Here is a 23,049-nt window from a genome sequence, read left to right on the forward strand (position 1 = left end):
CAAATCACCAGCTCAGGTCTTGAAAATGTTACGGCAATCACGCGCCTTACCGTCACAATTGCTACAGTGTTGTTTATAAAAACTGAAGATCTTTTCCGGCGTAAACCTCAGCTCGACCTCTGCCAGCTTATGTTAACCTATACTGTAAATGCCGACGCAGAGTTTCCACACAATGAAAAGTCCGAAAATGAACTCACCTTGGTTTTGATTAGGTTGCAGACGGCTTTAATCTTGATAATGGACTGGACGCTCACAGCGTACTACATTTATGCATTCTTGCACGATCCATCTGTGATGTACATATTTGTCATGCTTTTCGAAGAATACGTTCTGGCAAATTTGGTTTTTACTCAGTTTTTTGCATACTTTTTGAGCACTGAATTCCGACGACTAAGATGGCAAATCGGAAATCACACCATACAGAAACTACTGGATAATGCAGAAAATCTTGCGGAAATACAGCGTGTCCTTTCAGATGTCTTCGGTAGCAGACTACTGCTTTTTCTGCTTCAAGTGTTGGTCAACGTATCATGCTGCTGTTATGAGCTAATAGCTGTATTCAAGCAACAACACTTGTCGGGCGAATTGATAGGACAGTTGGGTTACGTCTTGTTTAAAATCCTGACCTGTAATGCCTTGGTGCTGTTCGGGACGGCCTACAGTTTCGATCGCGTAGAAGTGGAGGTAGGTATGAAAGAAATAATCTAGATTCTTTTTTTTACAGATAACTTCCAAGGGGTTATATATTTCCTCAGATATTCAGCAGAACTTGTTTGTTCGCAATTAGTTTTTTCTCATGAGGTAAGCGTGTAACGCACTATATCTCTGCAAATTAGCGTTGGTAAGAGGAATATTAGGCGTTGCTACGGATCCTCCACATTTTTTCGCGTTTGTAACAGAACTGCTGCACTTAGAGAGCGCAGTTGTTCGAGCAGCACCCTGTAGCCACACACGAAATTCAGCAATCAGCAGTTCCAGGTACCAAGCATTCATTGCATGCTCTTATTTTGTTGCCTTTGTCCATGTCGAATGTTCTAAATCGACCGAGTCTTGTGATGGGACTGCCATCTAAGTGTTAGTACCAAAAACGCATTTCGTAATTCAGCTACCAATTAAACGCTGTCGTGAGCTACTCCTAATCTGGTGTACAATTAAGGAATCGTGAAGACATCAAGACTCGCCTTTGATATGTGAGCACACGCTCAAGGCTGTCGAGGCTATTCCTCGGTACTGCACTCACCATTCGCATGAATGCATCATTTTCCGTCGATATACGACTTTAGTTTCCACCGGGACTTGTTGCTTGCTGCTTGTTATTGTATATTTCCGAGGCTTCACGCGGCTTGAAGCCAAGACACACACGCACACGAGTTGCCTGTATACGGCGTTTCGTTTGTTGCTCTGTCTGTACAGCGTTTAAAATGCTCATTGCCTCCGTTAAAAAGTTTGCAATTGAAAACATTGCGGTTTTCCCTTTCCATCGTCTTGAGCATTAACCAGGGGAATCGCGGGTTATAGTATCTGGCGGGCCTCAGAGAGTCCATATTATCCAGCGGATTTTGAAAAAGCGTCGGGAGAAGAGCATGGCCACACAGTCCAATTCTCATTGACTTCATGTTCGACTGTTTCATAAGTATATTGAGAAAAGCCATGCAGATCGTATACGAGATCAAGGATATTTATTAAGACTAATCAAGACTACCACGAATTATACGATATTCGTGCATGTTTCGAGAATACTCATAAATCCCTTTGAGTCGCTTAGATTATTGAGACAAGGCGATAGTATTTCATACCACCGTTAACGGCAGTGAGGATCCCTGATGACCGCTAGCAAAAATACCAGAAAGAAGACAGTTTTAAACTGGAACTCGTGTCTGTTCGTCACTTTGAAACATTACTGGCGAATAAACTCTATCTGTATCATCTCTTGAAAGATGAATAATGTAAGTGGTGTGATAATGTGATCATGGCGACTAGAAGACTTGTGTTATTTTATAACTATACTTCAATGCGAGATATGGATAATACATTCGACCAATTTTGTGTGGAATGCACAACTGTGTTCAACTTAGAAGCAGTTGAACAAATGGCTATCAATGAAAGCTGAGTATACTTGTTTATTCAAAAAGGATAATACGTAACACTGTAACAGTCGCCCGAAAATATTTAATATTATTGCCACTCATAGGCGTCATACTTAATAGAATAAACAGTTTGGTGTTCACTTGTTCTTCTTGTTGTGCTGCGCATCAAATATAGATACACGTTATTGTTACTGAATCATACGTCTCATATTATTTTTATAGCAAGTATTCTAATTTGTATGAACGAAACGTCATCGACAACCTTCCATAGCTCTTATGACGAAGCGTAGTTTTTGAAATCCACAGCTCGTAAAGATCTCTCTTGCACGAGTGCAATGTTAGACCTACGAATGATTAATTTGTTCAATTCACTGTTTATATCGTGCATTTCTGGTGAATTCACGAAAAATCACCTTCGAGTTTATTACAAAAACCAGACAGTGAACTTTTTATTGCCATTAGGTGTTGCTCTTATTACAAGTGCAGCTGGAATTATAATTACCGCCGATAATCCACAGTACTTCGTGCAGAACGTTATGAACATGAGCAGTGTCCTTCGGTACGGCACCATTACATTAATTCAATTTGTCAGCAGTTTCCTGTTTTTGTTAAATCGAACAAAAATTCACGGATTGATAGAAACAATAGCTCGTTTTGACTTGGATTACATTGCCCACCTAGACACGTGGCAGATCGCTGGAAACGTTCAGTTGGTGAAACTCCTGCTTGCTTTCGTCTTCATAACTCGTTCGCTAATCCTTCTGAATCATGCAATAATGTTTCACTTATTTTCTTACGGAATTTACGCTATGGTGATGCTGATTGGATCTGAACTCATTGGATTATACTTCAATCTACAGCAATTATTCGTACTTTTCTTCGTCGAGCTCGTGACTGTTCGCTATCGAATGTTACGGAGGCAAACCTTGAAGAAACTCAGTTATCAAAGACTGTTGACATTGTTGAAACTGAATGATAGGCTAACTTCGGCAAAAGAATCAATTTCTGCAACATTCGGGGTCTTTGTTTTGTTGGCCACTTTGGGCACGTTTGTTGGTAGCGTTGTTTTATCGTACAGCTCCCTACGATTGCTGCAAGAGGGGATCTCTAAGATACTCGTTTTGCTTGCTTCCATCGATTTACCTTTAAACACCGTTCTGTTTTTTGGATGGACCTATTCATTTGATGTGTTGAATTATGAGGTTAGTCTACAGGTCATTGGATTCTCAATGCACTCTAAATTTTATTCTATTAAACATGTGGATTCAAATCAGTCATATTTTTTAGGAAGAGGAGTTTCGGAACAAACTAAAAACACTTCAATACGAGGCTACTGAAGATCAATCAGAAAAATATTTGGTATGCTCGAATATATATTTAGATAAAATAATACTATATCCAATGTAATTCAATATTTCAGAACTTTCTGGACATTATTAACCTAAAATTAGTCACAGACTCACCCAAAATAACTGCTTGTGGATTATTTACTATCAACCTAAAAGTTTTTTGTAATGTAGAGGCTTATGTCATATAAAGAATAGTCAAAACCATCCCAATGTATTTTTTTTAGGTTTTTACAGCCATTGTAACCTACATCATGATACTTTTCCAGTTCCGTGATTTAGAAAAACAAAATTAAAGTTTCATTTCATACTTGTCTTATCTTCAGGTAAGTTTCAACTGGATTATTTAAATAACTTTTCATCTTGGCTTCGGTTCACCAAAAAAAATTATGCACGTTTAAATCTGTTGTTCATGTTGTTGAAATTTGAGTTTCGTATTTCAACCTGTATGTCTGTAATCGTAGTAATTTAGGCCAGGGTGCTGTTTTTGCCACTGTTCACGTAATTTTCTTCTCTTTTCAGCTGCCTTCTGCTGTTGAAGATACACGAATAACGGACGAAAGTAGGTATTCATCTCGGCAGTAGCCAAATCCTGATCTGAAGATTTGTTATCCTGCAGGCATGGAACCTCCAAAGTGATGCAAATCACAATCATCTGGCATAAGAAAATTTATTGCCGTCACAATAAATATAGTACGATTTAATCACAATCGTTACCGCTACGGGCAGATAAAGATATCCCATTCCGCTTACTTGGCTTGCAGCGTAATTACTGAATATGTTTTCAAACTGCTTACGCTCGAAAACCTCTGAAATTTTTCATTAACACCTTTGGCAAAACCACATACCTGAACGAATAGGATTTGTCAACCGGGTACGGTATATAAAAGTAAATTTGACTAAAATTATTATATTTATAGCTATAATTTGGTACGCTTGTGTAGATACTGAAAATATTCATTAATGAGAATAACATTTGGTTAAAAATAAAACAAGTAACACGATAACAAGATAACATGATAATTATTTATAAATAATCTCTGGATGTATTCATCTAGGTACAAACTTTATTCTCGTCATAGAGAAAACATTAAAAACCAGCTTTGATGAGAATTACGTTCAAGCTATTACCACAGCTTTAATTTCGGTAAATCAGATCTTCTTCATGTACCTTTGCCTTTTTTTGACAGCTTGAGAAAAAAAAAAATTCCAAAATTCTAGTTGCCACCCGTTAAAATGAATGGACATAAAAAGAGATTCTTTGTATATTGTGTCTTGTGCAATTTTACGAGTCCTAATTCATATTTCAATAATAATTATCCCATACTTACCAATACATAGAACATAGCAGATACATAGAAAATATGTATATGTTTGTCAAACAAGTAGGAAGTCAGAGATGAGTCAATGACGAAAAACTGATGATTCAAATTGCTAGATTGCAAACGTGTCTGGAACACCTAGAAAAAAAACACGTCAAAAATTTTCGCGTGAGAGTCTAAGAAGGTGAAATCTCCGAAATACAACCTTGCTATATACTCGCACCTCTGACGAACTGCCATGCCACATAGAAAAAAATGCTTTAAAAATCACCGTTCCACACATTTTGCTTGTACATTAGCACCCTCTGTTATGCGTGTTGTGGAGTAACTTATATTTGTAGAGTTTTGTATTTGTACATGGTTGTATCACAGACAAACAGACATAACTCTTGGAAGAAAAATCAACAAAAATTATCGTACCTCACATTTAGCCTGAACCCTAGCACCATCTATGATCGACATTCCCAAATATCAAATAGCAATATGGGTATCCCTCGAAGTAACAAGTATTTTTATGGGGAATTCCCCTTCTTTCGTCAAAAAGCGCCACTTTGACCAAAATGGAGACATTCCCAACTAAGCCCAAATTTGAAATGACGGTTTAATCGGTACGATGCACAGTGGTCCAAACAGCGAAATACGTGATCGTTTGATATAGCGCCGAAACGTGAAGTTTTTCGCATATAGTGTCTTTAGGAACATTTCTTGGTATAATAAGCCCCTTCTTGTGAGAGAAACCTTTGGGTGATTAATTCCCTTAAATGTGAGATACGAAAGTTGTAGTAAATTGTTGTAGCAAAGTTGTAGTAAATATCAATACAAACAACTTTGTCAAAGACACCATACTTGTATCTTTTCATGGAAATTGTCTATGAAGCGTTATTCGTGGACAAATCCTTCAAAACAGTTTTTAAACCCTGGCTTATTCTGGTCAACTTTTATGTGTTCATAGTGTTCTAGAAAGTTGTTTATCTTGCTAAAATCAACGTTTTTGTAGAACATTATTATACGCGATTTTCTGCAATTTCGGAGATTTTGAGCATTTTTGATGAAAAATAGTACTAATTTGAGCCTCAATATTTCCCAAGGTGGCAAATGGTGGCAGACCAAACAACTCATACTTAAAAGTACAACAAAAAACCTTTAAAAGCAAGTGTCAATTGTCTGTATCCTCAAAAGTTATAGTTGTTTAAAAAATCCATCTCAGTCATGTTTATAGAACAATTAAAATGTACTTCGGATGCAATAAACGCCATTTTGTTTACGTTGACAATCTCTTTCTAACAAGTTGAGTTACCAGCAATTTTTTCGCCTATTTTCGAGTCGAAAATGAATGTAGACTTAAAATTATTTGCCGCAATTAATAAGAGCAAGACTTCCAAATAATTAACTTGAGTCTATTTTGTTCAATACCTTCGATAGGGCTTTTGCCTATGTGTAAATGTATTAGTGATCTGGGGGGCACACATGGCCTTACAGCCAGGCCAAAATGAATGGGAAAGGTGTTGAATAAGATTTATTTTAATTTTTTTTAAATAAGTATTTTGTTTAAAATACTCAGAAACAGCATAGCGATAAGTTTGAATGATGTACAATGTTTTGGTTTGCTTTAGAAAAGTTTTGGAAAGGACTTGTTTCCTGTCAACTGTACTAAAAGTATTTTTGAACCTATACTTTACCGAAAAACGTTATCTAATTTGATATCGTTAAGTATCTAACCGATTTTTATGCATGAAAATCATATACATAACTCCTTAAGCTTGCAAAATGTTGAAGGTATAAACAATTTAATAATTACTATCAAAGATTGAAGGCGGCAAATTTAATGGCATTTTTCTAAAGTACTATATTTAAATACAGTTAATGTCAGCAAAAAAGTTAGGTAATGTTTAACTACTCTTATAGACTAGACGTTTTCAAAGATTTAAGATTTAATAAGAGGTCTATATATTATCAAAATAGTTCAAACCTTGGTTCAAACTTCATATTGCAATTGCCTTGACAATATTCAGATTGGAAGCAGCAAGTTTACATGTTGCAGCAATAACTTTTTCACTGCAACTTTTCAGTAGTTAGAGTATGTTAGATTTTAAGTATTATAAGAAATATTATAAAAATTGGTCGATGATCCCCACGAACACCTTGTCTAAATCTCGCTCAAGTTTTACGAAGTAAAATGCCTTTTTTATATTCTGGCTTAAATATTTAACCAATTAAACATAAACAATATTCTTTTGCTCACTTTTCGTACATAAAAAATGGTAAAAAGCAGTGAGAAATGCAGCTAAACACTTTTTTATTCAATGTTTACATTTTAACTTGAGCAGGCCTAATGCAATGTGTGCCCCCCAGAAGTCACATTAGTGTTAGTGTGAAAAGCCCTATTGGTGTCTTTTCAAAAGATCACACTCATAATGGGCTGGTACCGAATGGCCGAAACACAAATGGTCGAATCACGAATGGCTGAAATCCAAATGGCCGAATTTCAACAACAGTCACAGAAGGCCGAATTTTCTCGGAATGACTAAATAACTATTTAATTAGAAAACACGAATTAAAAAGCAGTTAGCAATTAACTTTACTCAAACCAAAAATAAAATAAGCAACACATCTTTTTGTTGTACTTTTAAGTACGAGTTGTTTGATCTGCCACCATTTGCCACCTTGGGAAATATTTAAGCTCAAATTAGTAGTATTTTTCATCAAAAAAGCTCAAAATCTCCGAAACTTCAGAAAATCACGTATAACAATGTTCTACAAAAACATTGATTATAGCAAGATAAACAACTTTCTAGTACACTATGAACACGTAAAATTTGACCAGAATAAGTCAGGGTTTAGAAACTGTTTCAAAGGGTTTGTCCACGAATAACGCTTCATAGATAATTTCCATGAAAAGATTCAAGTATGGAGTCTTTGACAAAGTTGTTTGCATTAATATTTACTACAACTTTGCCGAGAGTACCAAACCTGTATCTTGAATGTACGAGAAAATAAATTTCGTATCTCACTTTTAAGGGAATTAATCACCCAAAGATTTCTCTCACAAGAAGGGGCTTATTATACCAAGAAATGTTCCTAAAGAAACTATATGCGAAAAACTTCACGTTTTGGCGCAATATCATACGATCACGTATTTCGCTGTTTGGACCACTGTGCGATGAATGGAAAACGAGTGTTATGTCTGTTTGTCTGTGGTTGTATGCTGAAAATTCGAGCAACATTCGACGAAACATGCTTTTTTGAGTGAGCGAGTGTCTTGTCTGTTTGTCTATGCTGGCAATATATGCATCATATCATTCGACTTATCATCGCCTTGTTTAATTACGTCAGTTTATGCCGAATGCGGTGTGTAGAGATAACAGAGTCCAAGTAACAATTCTTAGTTTTTTTACGTTCTTCTAGTGGTTTTCATGGCCAATTTCATAAAACCGCTAATAAAACTATGAGCTCCACTTTCTGATGACCACTACAAAACTGCTTTCCGATCGAATGAAGCCCACTCTTCAGACGGTTTTTATAACTTCTTGAAGAATCAGGTTTTAAGCTCAAGTAGTTTTTATCACGTACTGTGGTACTGTTGAAAGCAGCACGAAAACCGATTTTCGCTGCTTGACAGCCACTGCCATAATTTAATGAAGCCTTTATACTACAAAGCTATAAAGTATACTTGCTCAGGTAAAAAGATAAATCAGTCAGCCGGCTCTGTTAATTTGAAAATACATCCGTGAGCAGAACAGTTAAAGTTGTACTGTTGGAACATCCTGTTCGATTTAATTCGATTTAAAGCGAATATAATACAATATCCGATAGAATAAATAAGCTTTTAGCAGTCGCCGTAGTTGTGCAGCATATGCGCACTAAATTTTATCGTGCACATTTGACCCGCGTATGATTAGTTTATAAAAGATGCACCGTAAGGGCGTATTGGGTCGTATTGGGCGTTCGCTAGTTGGGCTGAAATGTTAAAATGCACTGTCAAAATGAATCATTTGAGGGGGGAAGTGCGATTCAAGATCAGATTTATTGTTGCTCATGGGATAATTCGCTGGACCTAACGTCACGGATTACGTCTAACTTTTTAGCTTAAGGTAATGTGGTATATTTGCGCTTTGTCTCTGTTCTTCCCGATGATACAGCCATTGATTATTTAAAAACAAACTAGTCATATCGCACAGACGGCTATTAAGCGTAACTTGCATGCAAAGATAGCAGATCGAAAAGTTTACTTACTCCAATTTTAAACTTAACCAGGTATTCAATATGTATTCCGAATCACGAAAATTTTCAACATCAGAGACAAAAATAATTTTCGTATCCCTCAGGAACACGTTCGATCACTTTGACTCAATTTTGATTCATTTGACTGTACCGTCTCAGCCGAGCAAAATTTGATAAAGTTACGTATGGGACACTTGTAGAACTAGTTATTATATACAATTTTGCTGAACAAAGTTTTCTTGTAGGTATCTTTTGTATTTACGGTACTACAATGCTAGTATCTCATTAGTGAACATGAATGAACGTTCACTTAGTTACCAAAGAGGTACTAGCATTGTAACACCATAACTACAAAAGATACAGAAGAACTTTATTCAGCAAAATTGTATATAATAACTAGTTCTACAAGTGTCTCATACATAACTTTATCAAATTTTGCTCGACTGAGACGGTACAGTCAAATGAATCAAAATTGAGTCAAAGCGATCGAACCATCCCTGCTCAGGAAATTTCAATCAACTGTCAGTCATCCCAACTAACGAACCCAACTAGATAGTCGTGGCCCAATTAACGAGTTCATTCTGTAGTTTTGTCGTGATAATACAAGCAACCACAAAAAATTGCTTTATTAAGGTGAAATTAGTCGTCATCGATTCTGTAAATTTTAAAGACAGTGTTTTTGTTTGAAACAAAAATTTTGTTCATGAAAATATATTCGCTGTGTTCAGATTGGCAAGAAGAATGCAGTGAATACATTTTTATAAACAGAACCCCGCTTTTGGGCCAAAAAACTGCTTCCGAAATTGGGCTCTTCGACGAAAAGCTAATGATAGCTAGTTTCCCGTTAACGGGAATTGTGGTTTTACAGGTAGCTACTAGTAGTTTTAGTCGTACAACTAGTCGTACAAGTAGTCGACTTGTATCATCTTGGTTTTGCGCAATACCATGATAAAACCAGAGGTAATGGTTAATACCGCAATAAACCCTTTACAAAATTCAAAGAAAACCAAGCGGCTTTGGAATTGTTACTTGGGAGATGTGAAGTATGTTTCAACTGATTCTCATAGATTGTTGTCCAGTGAATTCCACAAACATAGTAAAAAAACAGATTGATTACCCTACTACAAGATAAGTTTCGGAAATACAATTTGTACTTTCATTATATCCATGCAAATTTCAAGGCAGTGTAAGATTTAGTTAAACGAAGGAAACTTGAACAAAGCTGTTTATCGATGCTACCGTAGAGATGGATAGACCGAAGCAAAGGAATCAAAATGTGTATGCAACATTATCCTTGCGGAAAGTAAGGTGCAAATAAACGGTGCCAGCTTCACGAAATCTCAAATGTTTTTTCATTTCGAGGATGAGATCATTATCAACACATAATGGCTACTAGAAAATAACGGTGACGGCTTTTGCTAATTCCCACCGAGTTGAATAAAAATAAAAAGACTTCATGCGCTGAGAAAACCAACTAATCATTATGTAGGATATTTTTCAATTTTTCCTCAACAGAACGTAGCACTGTTTTCCTTCATTGATATACATAACTTGTTTATTTTCAATATAATATAATCTACCATTCACTGATCTTCAGAACTGTTTTCCTTTCAGCGGCGAAGTTGATTTTACGCCATCTAATTATGCTGTATCATTGTATCATTCATAATTATCTGGGAAATAAAGCAAATCCGCTCTGATACATCTTGTTTTTGTGTATAATGTTTCATTTAAAATTTTGACGTTCCTCACTATTCCGTTTTTTTAATTAAATTATAATGTGTAGTTTTATTACTTTACTTTCAAACAAAATAGTTTTACAAAACAAAAAAAAACATAAATAACAATTTTGTGTTCTTCAGTACGAACCAATTCGCGAAACTGGTTACGAGAAGGCATTTCTGTCCCACTAATGTAAGGCAGAATTTTTTTTAAATAACTGCCAACTGGTTAGGAATAGTTGCATGGGCACGCAATTTTTATCATACATGTTTGTTTCCAAATCATGTATCATAGTCTACTTAACTAGGATTATACTCCATCTCTGGATGAGACCGCAGCATTAGATATCATTATAATCATTTTTTGTTGAGAAACGGAGCTTCTATCGAAGATTGCTTACTATTTTTTGCCTAAACTCTGTTGGTGCTTCAGTTCCAGCGATGTTCACGTTTTGATTGTTTTATTTTTCTATATAATACTATGAAATAATTCCCACTGTTTTGCTTGTAAATGTATGTAAGGTTAGTTTCGTATTAAACAATTTTACCTACGGATGAAACAATCAAAATTTGAACACCACTTGTATATCTTTGCTTCTATCGGTTGGAAACAGTACGTTTTCTAGTTTCATTTTGAAGGTTTATCGGTTTATGTATAATCTGTTTTATATAAAGAACAGATTTTTTCGATTGTTATCGATTTATCTCTTCAGCTTTTAAAAGTTCATTGTTTTAATCGAAATTTTCGGCTGGAAATTAACTTCACTGAGTGGGTGTAAAAAACCCTGTATCCATTTTTTGCAAAGCAGAAAGAAAAGAGAATGCTTGAAATAAGAACGGAAATAAATTGCAACGAATGTTGTGGAAACACTATGAAAAAATCTCTTTTAAACGCAATGATACTAAACAATGAAGCCCCTGTGCATGCTATTTAGTAGTAGGTTCATTCCAAGAGAGGCTCTTCGAGTTGTTTCTGTTGTTGTTTAGATTCACGTGGTGCCGCTTCTGGTCTTGCTGCAGCAACTGGACTCTGTTCTGGCGTGGGTATAACTTCCACTGGATTCGAGATGATTTCTTCTACTGGAGCTGCTGCTACCGGAGGATTGCTGGTGCTAGTTGTATTGTTGTTGGCATTGAGACTCAAATCGTTTGCATCGAACAACGATGATGTCTCCTCGTCTGTTGTGTGCGAGATGGATGCAGCCCCATCCCCAGCTTCCCGATGCAAATGTTGCTGTGTTTGGGGCAGTGTTTCTTCCTCCGTGGTGTCTATGGCGACGGGCAACTCATTCGGTTTTAACGCAGATCTGCTGTCATCACTGTTGGCCGATGCATCGTCGATGCGCTGGCGAGCGGCTGGTTTTGGTCGCGTATCTAAAACAACGGTATTATTTTCATTAATTGATCGTTTAAGGTTATGCAGACTTTTTTGCTTACCAGATTGCGAACTATCCTCGGTAAACAATCCCATGATAGGGTTGTTATCAGCAGGATTTTTCTCACCACTAGCGGTAAAATCTTCGTCCAGCGGCTCTTTATGTACCACTGGCCCTTGTCCGACCAGATGATGTGGTACGTGCGGATTCGTAGCGTTTGCTTGTGGCTGAAGCTGACCTCCCGCGCCGATCTGGGCTCCTGGCTGACCTTGAGCAGCAGCAATTGCAGCCGTTTGTGACGGCGTAAGCGATTTGCGTGTCTTGTCTGCCTTGCGCCAGAGGGTGATTTCTTGTTGTTTGAAATATCGTCGATCTTCGGTGTCGATCAGTACTAAGTTGAGGAAATAACGCACCGAAAATTTCTTGTTGATTTCGCGCATCGTGAGTGTAAGATCGTAGCCGGCCAGAAACACACGGATCGGTATGCTTTCACCCTTAACCGGCGAACCATCCATGATTTCGTACTTCGCTATGATTTCATTTTCGGTGAAAATGTTTGGGCCTGTAAGCAAGTCAAGGATATTTTGCTTATTGACAGTAAAGAAAAAAAAGCAAAGCAAAATAAGCATAAGAAAATAAAATGGGGTTCCAAAAATGGAAATAGCTCAAGGCGGTAGGAAGTTTATTTGTTTTTTCAATTGCAGCCGTTTTATCAAGAAATGGCTGTTTTCATTTACTGCTCTACTGACTAAACATACTAATGAATAATTTAAATAATAAACGACTCACTAACCTGATCCGGTCTGTTCCCTTTTAATGATAGCGATCTCCATATGCTTGATTTTGATGCGCACTAGCAAAAAATAGATTTTACCAACTATAACATCTCGTAGATGATATCTGAAATAGGAAAAAATATGTTAAGGTGAAATTAGCAGTCATCGATTCTGCCAATTTCGAAAGCAGTTTTTTTGTTTGAAACAAAAATTCTGTTCATGAAAATATATTCGCTGTGTTCATATTTGCAAGAAGAATGCAGTATTTACATTTTTACAAACAGAACTCTGCTTTTGGGCCCAAAAACTGCTTTCGAAATTGAGCTTTCCGACGAAAAGTCAATGACTGCTAGTTTCCCGTTAATGGCGCACTGTTACAAAATTTTCGTATATATCTCTACTGGTAATAAAATGCAACGATTACTAACTTGCTTTTGTTATATTCAAACTCTATATGGAGACAATCTTCGATGCCTACTTCCATTTTGATCGGGCTGTTGGTATCGGGGTAGCTCGACAGTGTATGTACTGCAATATCAACCTCTCGGATGATATCGCTGATTCGACGAACAATCGTTACTCGAAGAAAATACCTTTTGCGTGAAATCAAAAATTAATTTCATTTTGTATTTTATTTTAAAACCTTAACATTACCTTAAACGAACGTTCGTACCCACATACACCTCGTAGGGTTTCTCTACATTGGCAAATTCGAATGGGTACGACGTGTTCTGAATGAGATCTCCCGGCCGAGCAAGTTCGCGGACCAGGCTGAGGAAGTCGTGATGATTTCCGCGGTCATAGTACAGCTCAATTTGACCTGTAAAATTCGTTAGATTAATTGATATATTTAACTCACGATGGAACAACCATAACGAAGATCTCGCATAGTTGTTTCCTTAAAATAGCTCAACACTTGATGTGTGCATCCGTGAATACTAAACATGGCGCTCGCTATACAGTGTATGTAATTGCTAACCCCTAAATGGCATCATGTCAATAAATTACTCACCAATCAATTCCACCTTGATACCCTGATGTTCCAATTTGCCACCTGGTTTTTTCAGCGTTATGTTCACCTTACCACTGACGGTTTCCCCATCGTAGTATAACAGATACTTTTCCTTTTTGCCATCCTCAGTTTTGATGTCGGCATACTGTCTGTTCTCTGCGCCGTCGAAAACAATGTCGATGTCTGCCGACTGACCGAAGCGCAGAAAATTCTGGTAGAGATAATACGAATAAAAGCATAAATTAGAGCACTGTCCACTATAGTTAAAAAAATAAATTTTAAATATAAGTTACCGTAATGAAAGGTCAGATTCTTTTTCATTTGTATGCTTTTATGCTTAATGTTATATGTTTAAGAGAAAATTATGTTGTGTTCAAAACGGTTCCGCTTACGCGTGCAAATATCGATTAATGTTTGTCGAAAGATATCAACTGTGAGAGCTACCTGTCTGCTATCCCGTCTATTATTTTTCACAGTTTACATATTATTTGTTCCAGTCGAAGTTCATTCAATTTTTGTTCTTCCCAGACACACATAACAAAGTAAACTTGACCAGTATAGTCGATAAAAAAATAAAAAATTAGTTTTAACCCTGTAGCGCACAACCCCGCCATTTGATCAGCAAAATCATGGGTATAAATGTCCTGTTGTAAACTTGACCCTTCTTTATCGACAGACTTCGCTTCCGGCTATTAATGTACAGGACAGTTACGGGGCTAGTGCAACGATCCTACTGACTCTATCTAGCAGCACTGCTTAACCGAGATTCGAACCTACGACGACTGGCTTGTTAGACCGAAACCGAAAGCAAATAAGCGTCTGATCAGCAAGGGGGAAATTTGTTATTACTTAGTTGGTTTTACGTCTTACGACCTCCATCTAACTCGGTCCATGGCAACTGGTCTCCAGTTCCGCATGCACCCACTGCTCGCCAGATCTCGATTCTCGCACTACCTAAAACTCATCTACGTTAATTCCCTCGGTAATTTATCTTTTACCCAATCTTCTCTGCTTCGCGTCTTAGTCTGGTATATAGCAGATAAATTGAGTGGTTTTATTAACCCATTAAGCCCCACACTTTTTTGAGCAGGCATAGAAAGTTGAAACTTTCAGGAAAATTCTCTTTTAGGTTAACTAATAAAAAGCCGCTGACATATATTTTTATTTTAAGCTTGTGTCCCGCAACGATATGTTGCGAAAACGCAAAACTGGGCATTAAGGATATACCGTTTTTGCATACTTTCATTATTGTGCATATAAATACTTCATACTTTTTTACCATTAAATTAAACTAGGGATATTTTTTTTGGGATTTTGAGTATTGATAAAGATTAAATTACATCACTTTTTTCGGCGACAATCCTCTTATGGAATCCATGCCGAATTCAGGAGACGTCCCCACGTTTCTCGGTCCTTGGCTACCGCTCTCCGGTCGTTCCTAACACCAGCTGCTCTAGCATCTATGTCAACAGCGCTTACCTAACGGGTACGGAGACTGCTTCAAAGTCATCGGCCACTGTCGGGTTTTGTACTAAATATATGTTTCGCTGGTCTCTCATCCGGCATCCTTGCTACGTGGCCAGCCCATTGTAGCCAGCCGTGTTTTAGTCGCTTCATAATATCCGCAACTTTTTGTTTTGAACGCCCGCGCTACACTCCTTCGTCTAATATGCCGCCAAGAATTGATCGTAAGATTTTACGCTCAAAAATGTCGAGAGTTCTTCGGTCGCTCTCTTTCAACGTCCACGCTCTTTGGTCGTAGAATACCACCGGGACATTTGCGTCTTACAGAGCGCGAGTTTTGTATGGAGTTGTAGGCTACGGGACCTCAGCTGGCTGCGTAATCCGTAAAAGACCCTACTGGCAACCACTAACCGCCTTTTTACTTCACGACTCACATCGTTGTCACATGTCACTAACGTACCAAGGAAAACAAATTCGTCTACCACTTCAAAAGTACCACCACCGCAGTTCCAACGCCCAGGGAGCTGCTACGCTCTCTACCGGCCACCATATACTTTGTGTTGGTAGAATTTTTGATAAGCCTTATCCTCGTAGCTTCCTTCTTAAGATGCGTGTACGCTTTTCCCACAGCTCTACGATTAACACCGATAATATCGATGTCGTCCGCAAACTCTAGGAGCATACGAGATTTCGTGATGATGGTACCGCTTCTCTGCAGGTCTGCCCTTCAAATAGCAGCTTCCATTGCAATGTTGAATAGCATATTCGATAGACCGTCACCTTGCTTCAAACTATATAACGTCCCAAACGAGTCCGATGTCTCACCCGCTATCCTAACGCTTGATTTTGAACTATCAAGGGTAGCACGTGTCAGCCTAATCAGTTTTGTTGAAAAACCATGTTCAAGCGTAATCTGCCACAGCTCATTTCGTTTAACTGAATCGTATGCCGCCTTGAAGTCTATAAACAAATGGTGAGTCTGCAAATTGAATTCCCGGAATTTATCGAGGATTTATCGCAAGTTGAACATTTGTTCCATCGTGGTGCGTCGCTCTCGAAAACTGTATTGGTGTTCGCCAACAAAGGCTTCCTGCAACGGCCTCGGTCTGAGAAACAGGATGCAGGAGAAAATTTTGTATGGAGAATTGAAGAGAGTAATGCCTCGGTAATTGCTGATTTTGAGTCGATAGCCTGTAAAGGGTATATGAGACCTTACAACCAGTCCATAGGTAGTTCCTCCTCAGTCCATACCTTTAGTATAACCTGATGGATAGCACAATACAGCCGTTCGCTCCCGACTTTCAAAAGTTCAGTGGGGCTGCCGTCCTTTCCAGCTCAGCTTTGCCGTTTTTCAACTCTGTCGCTGCTTTTCTAACCTAGTCCAGAGTTGGTGGATCCATAGCTTGTTCATCATCCTGAATCGTTATCCTATTTCTGTTAACCGTTCTATCTTGTCCAACATTCAACAATGCATCGAAATGTTTTTTCCAACTGTGCGTTAAACCACTCACTGGAAGTGGCTGCAGCAGCAGTACCCAACACTTCTCGCGCTGCAGTACTGATCGCGTCGTAGATGTGCCTCCGCTGTTCGTTTTTTTTTTTTTTATTTTGGGTACATTTTTCACTGCGACCAGTTATTTGATCTATTCTGGCAGGCCCCAGTTTATTGTACGCCACATCAGGGTGTCGTATCACTATTAGTATGAGTGATTTCCACTTGCTGATCGACGGCATTGTCCCAATAAGGTATTATACAACGAATAAAGTTTATTGCCTCATTGGGAGAATTCATCCATACATCCGAGGGTTGTATTAGTCATGTCAAAGAAAGTTTTTCTTTTATGAAGTAGTGCCACGCAATAACATAGTAGATGTTCCGCATTTTCACTTTCTAGGTTACAGAAGCGACACGTGTCATCTTCTAATTTTCCCAGTTGTTTTAAGTGATATTTACTTGCGCAGTGGCCTGTTACGAGGCCACAGTAAGTACGTAAGTCCTTTTTAGACAGGCTAAGAAGTTTCTGGGTTATTGTTTTATTAGGAGATATAAATTTCTTTGATTGTCGAGCTGTCAGATTTTTTTTTCCAGACATCATCAATCATTGATTTTTCCCAGTTTTTTAATTCCATTTTAATAGTACATTCTGAGACTCCACAGAATGGTTCTGGTCCAATGAAAGGTTTAATCGATCCAGCTTTTGCCAACTGATCCGCTTTTTCATTGCCTTCAATTCCGCAGTGCCCAGGGACCCAAAAAAGATTTATTGTGCTTTTTCTAGCCACCTGCTGCAGCAATTGAATGCATTCCCAAACCAGTTTAGACGAACACGAAACTGACTTCAGTGCTTTTAAAGCAGCCTGGCTGTCAGAAAATATACATATATTTGCATTTCTATAATTTCGTCGCAGATAAACTGTAGCACATTCAATAATTGCCTGTATTTCTGCTTGAAAAACAGTCGGCCATTGGCCCATGGATATTGATATGTCGACTCCGAGGCCCGTTACGCCAGTTCCAACTTTGTTGTTTAGTTTAGAACCGTCAGTGTAGAAGATTATCGATCCTGGTTGAATATTGGGCCCACCTGATTCCCACTCCGTGCGACTTGTTTCTGTTACATGGAATAGTCGTTCAAAGTTATATTGTCTATCCATCCAGTCCTCATGCGTTAATATGGGATTAATTTTAAAATCCTTTAAGATACTGAGATGGCCCCTAAGGTCTCCATCAAAGAGCTTTTTTGTTCTCCTCAACCTTAGTGCATTTTTCTCAGCTTCTAGTTGAACAACCGCTGTTCGTTAAGGTTCTGTCCAAATTGTTCACCGATCCGCTCATCAGTCTTCCGAGAGTACTCTGCAGCAACTCCTTCCGCTGATAACCGCCGAATGTTCAGTCCTATCTTCCTCGTTGGTTTCGATTTGAATAAAGTACACAACCGGACGCGGATCTTGCTTACTATGGGATAATGGTTTGGTCCCCGAAAGGATCGCACATCTGCGACATCAGAAAAGTGCCGGCCATCGGCCAGAACGTGGTCGATCTAAGAGCAGGTCTCTCCATTAGGGTGTTTCCAGGTGTGCTTCCCAATGTTCAATCGTGCGAAATAGGTTTCCAGAAACCACATAGCCATTCCTCTGGCTGCAGCGAAGTTGATTAGTCCCAGGCCATTGCCGTTTGTGGTAGGATGGAAGCTTTCTCTCCAACTCCACTCTCCAACAACGCGACGAACTCTTCGCGTCCTATCGGTGCATTTATATCCCTGATGACTATCTTTATGTCATGTCCTGGGCACTCTCCACATGTCCTCTCGAGAAGATCCTCCACTCCTCTTTTACGTCATCAGGATTGTTCGTTCGTCGGTGCGTACACATATATCGGGCTGTAGTTAAAGAATTTGCGCACTTCCTGGATAGCTACAACCTCGATCTTAATCTTTTGCAGCTCTCTTGCCAGGATACCCGCGCGTGCCGGTTCAAGTAAAGTCCTGACATTCTAAATACCAAGTTTTCAACAATCATCTTTTTTCTTTTGCCTTGGTCCATACCGGTTATTCCGTTCTAGTTCATTTACTGAATTTCTCTTAGCATAATTTTTTTAAGCATACGCCTTACTTATCGTTTCATAAGTCAGCCGCCCGCTCTGGATCAGTCGCTGTTGTATGCCGCCCCTAACCTGGGATACATTCGCATACCTGGTACGGAAACGGCGATTTACCGCCCGGGGGGTCTCATCCGTCATAGCAATGATAAATCTAGTAAGCTTCTCCGAAAAACCGTTTTCGTCTCGGATTTTCATACGCGGCATTGAAATCAATGAACAGGTGATGCGTGGGGAATCGGAATTCCCGACACTTTTGAAGGCCGCCAGGTGAAGATTTGGACCGTTATAGACCCATCCTCCATGAATCCGGCCTTTATCGCTCGGTTATCCCTTTTTTGATAGGTAAGGCAAATAACCACGTCCTTCCACACCTCCGGCAGTCGTTCCGTATTCCAAATAAATTTTGATAAGTTCCGGTCCGATACCATCCTTTCCTGCTGTTTTGTAAGTCTTTAGTCGCTAGATGGTTTCTTGAACTTCGCTTCTTTCGCGTTCGCTTATCGATGGGAGTGGCACAGCTCCGTAGCTTGCTGCACCTTCATTAGTTCACTCAAAACTTTGTGTTGCTTTTCAGGAACCCCAACGTTACGTATGCCTTAGTCGTAACAGCAAAGATGTGCTCGACGAATCTTAGTTTACGGTCAATCGGAATTCCCAAATCCTTCAAAGTTGTCTTACGTTCCAAGCTCGTTACTGCCATGATGTAATCAAAAGCTAATGGTGAACGTAACCTGGTGATTGATAGGGAACGTATGTTCGTAATGCTACAGAAGAACCGACCATTTATGAGAACGTAGTCAATCTGATTCATTGTATGTTGGTTATGTGGTCTCCAGGTAGATTTGTGGATATCTGCCCAAGTCTGATTTATTTCTTCCCTGCAAATCTGGGCGTTTATATCCCGGATGACAATCTTGATGTCCCGTGGCGAACAGCCGCCGTATATTGCTTCTAGCCGCGCTTAGCACGTTGCTAATGCTGTAATTGATAAAATTATCCTCAATAGACACATCCTCGCGTTGACCGACTTTCAATCTATCACGAGATCCTGCATTCTGCCGAACAATACAAAGCCCGTTCCGAGTTCGTTAGTAGTGTCACCACTTTGGTAAATTTGGGCCTTTCCGCCGCGGATTTTTCAAACCTTCTCTCTCTCACACACATATGCGATAGATGTCCTGCAGAGCTATGATGCCGCGTTTGTGGGGTTAAGCTGTTCGAGCAGCACCCGGTGGCCATCTACGAAATTCAGCGAGCTGCAGTTCCAAGTAGCGAGGTTTCATTCGTCGTGCTTGTTTCGTCTCCAAGATAGGTACCGAATAATCCGATTCGTGTTTGCTTTAGTGTTCGTAGTAATCATTGTTTAGGTAGGTTACCTTACTAGGGACATACTACCAAGCCTCGTGATGGGGCTACCATCTTAGCTTTCGTACCGAGACATCACGGTTTTCAATTCAGGCGCCCGCTCCTATCTGATAGATAAAATTCATCCAGTTCCAACCCATATTGAATAAACAAATTCGTTATAGGTATGTACGTCGTATGGTTTGCGAGGTATAATAGGCTTTCTCTTGTAACCCCTTAAAATCAGTTTATTAACCTTATTCTATACAAAACCTTATCTAACTGGTTTGACATATTCTGCAAACATAAATACATAACCTTCTAGAACAGTGATGGAAAAACTGCGGCTCTTGAACATGGTCCTTGCGGCCCGCAGACTAGTTTGATGGATGATGGACGGGAACTATAGGTTGAATTTATTAATGTCAGGAGTCATTTCGGGCCACGAATCTATTGAGGAGATCTGATTTAGCCCGCATTGTGCTTATACCGTGGCTACCACTGTTCTAGAAGATTTAAATATCATATGTTGATTTATTTGCTTTATAAACTGAATTCAAGCAAAATTTTTGTCATTTTCACAAGTAGGTAACTTTTTTCGTTAAAAACTTACTCAGTTTAGCAACATACGATATTGATATCTTCTAGAAAGTTATGTATTTCGATGATATCAAAAAGTTTGTAGAACATGTGAAACCAGTTAGATAAGGTTTTTTTTGTGTACAAAAAGGTTCTCAATTATATCAATTATATCACGCAAACCATACGACGTAGATACCTAGTATCTTCTGCAAAGTTTGATAAAATTTATAAATTTCTACAATTTTGCTGAACACATGAACTTGCTATCTAATTCCTACAAAAAGTTAATTTTTTCAAATGTGATTTCCCCTTAATATCGAATTGCAAGAAAAAGTGAAAAGATGTAAAAGAGTATTTTAAGTAACTTCTCCGAAGACACCTAACTTCAAAAACGGCAGGAAAGGCAAGAAAATACTTTTGACCGTCTTTTTTCAGAATGGTCCCACTGTGGCCCGGTCCGAACCAGACGTTGCCGTGAGCCGCTCCTAGCATTGACTACTTACTAGGATGAGGAATGTAGAGCTTTCAGGTGCCGCCTATTGTTTGTTTGAATAGTTGAATAGCGGCTTTTTAACTAACAAGCGATACAGTTAGCGATTACGTTCAGGATATTAAATTGGTTTATGTTGATGTAAGAAAAATAATTCGAGACCTGTTGGGACGGGAAGGTCTTGTCACTGAAATCGCAAGTATTATGGTAGTCGTCACAGGCCTGTGAAGTGTGCACGTATGTGATGTGATTCATTAATTAAAACAATGCTTACCGTTTATAGGTTTTTCAATAGTGAGTGTTATGTGTTTACACGCTATTGTTCAATTCGTAGAAAACTTTCTGACCGATCGATATCTGTAGATTTCCAAAAGATTGAGGAATAACTGAATAATTACCCTCCAAACGTATTAACTTTACGTAAACGACACTCTACCGAAGAGTAAGATGCAGTTCTAATACAAAAATAAGAACTGTTCGAAAACACTGAACACCCAGCAAAGAAAGTACACATGTAAATACAACTGCTATTGAATATTTTCACCCGATATTATTGAGATAAGAGATAAAACGGATGCGATTGAAAGTTAAAATATTTAATTTAAAGTGTGGTTAAGACAATAATATTTATCTAACAACAGCTTTGTAATTTCCAAGTTCAAATTGTTGCAAATGGTGTATAAATCCTTAGAATCCTAACAGAGACATTAAAATATATGCGCAAATGTTGTTTCGTATTGATATCTTTATCATACTAAGTTTACTGCTACATATCGTTCTTTCAGTTTCCAACTTTTGGACAAAAGCCTCTTCCTTACCGAGTGAAAATACATCCCGTTCTTGAACTGTTATGCCTAACATTGATACTGAAGTTATTTTCTCAGAGCACCAAAAATATGTTGAACGAGATTATTCTGACCACCGAAGAAACATACCATTTTTGCTGCTACTGCGGATGCTCTGCGATCGCGTTGACAAAGCTGACGAGATGGTCCTCTACACTCCGGCTTATTGTGTTTACTTTGGGGCGTTTATCACTACTTGTATGTGTAGCCACAAACAAAACCAGCAGCCCCTACGATTCAAGATCTCAATAGTACTGCACAACAGAACGGTAATGATTGTGTAATTTTACACAAGCCACTGTATATGCGTTCACCCGTCGTTTATGTTCGGCTGTCATAAGTTGCAAATCGAACTCTGGCTAAAACTGTGAAGCGCGGTAGTGGCTGGGAGAAACAAGCGACGAAGCACTATTTTATCGCATGCATATGGAATTTTTTAATGTAATTTTTACGACGAAATTATAATCAACGAACAAAATTGTCGAAAGAGCACAGCTTACACACAAAAATGGCTCAAAAATGTTACTTTTTCGGGTCGTGCCGTCACCACCAATAACCACAATGTCAAAGAAACAGCAACCACTTTGCAGTTTTAGCTTATTATTCCACTGACTTTAATGATTATTGGAATACTCAATTCACTTGCGGAACGAACTTAGATTGGGTCCAATGAACAGCAGCATTAGTGAAACCACGTCATTACTGAATATTCCTGCGATAGTAACGTTATATAATAGAATCAACTGCAATCAGATTGTATCGCGTCGCGAGTGCAACCAGACTCCGAAACAATTATTAAAACTCCGACGCGGAACTATTTTATTGATAAGCGAAAATTAAATCACGAACGTCCCTTGCACTT

General features: G+C 38.6%; 1 protein-coding gene across 1 annotated transcript; it reads right to left on the reverse strand.

The window, feature by feature from the left end:
- Positions 1 to 10,513: 10,513 nt before the first annotated feature.
- On the reverse strand, positions 10,514 to 23,049 carry LOC128733828 (vacuolar protein sorting-associated protein 26B-like). Its single transcript, XM_053827644.1, has 7 exons — positions 22,278 to 23,049; positions 13,862 to 14,072; positions 13,504 to 13,669; positions 13,278 to 13,442; positions 12,867 to 12,973; positions 12,135 to 12,635; positions 10,514 to 12,071 (listed from the first exon to the last, which is right to left on the reverse strand). Exons 1-7 carry the CDS (start codon positions 22,278 to 22,280, stop codon positions 11,641 to 11,643), a joined length of 1,584 nt encoding a protein of 527 aa, XP_053683619.1. The 5' UTR covers positions 22,281 to 23,049; the 3' UTR covers positions 10,514 to 11,640.

This window comes from Sabethes cyaneus, chromosome 2 (assembly GCF_943734655.1).
Source record: "Sabethes cyaneus chromosome 2, idSabCyanKW18_F2, whole genome shotgun sequence".
NCBI lineage: Eukaryota > Metazoa > Arthropoda > Insecta > Diptera > Culicidae > Sabethes > Sabethes cyaneus.

Bases quoted from the DNA above. Each gene is read 5' to 3' on its own strand.
- LOC128733828 (XM_053827644.1), bottom strand. The intron at 13,670-13,861 runs GTGAGTAATTTA...CGAATTTTACAG, and splicing joins TATCAAGGTGGAATTGATTG to GTCAAATTGAGCTGTACTAT. The intron at 13,443-13,503 runs GTAATGTTAAGG...TTCACGCAAAAG, and splicing joins GGTACGAACGTTCGTTTAAG to GTATTTTCTTCGAGTAACGA.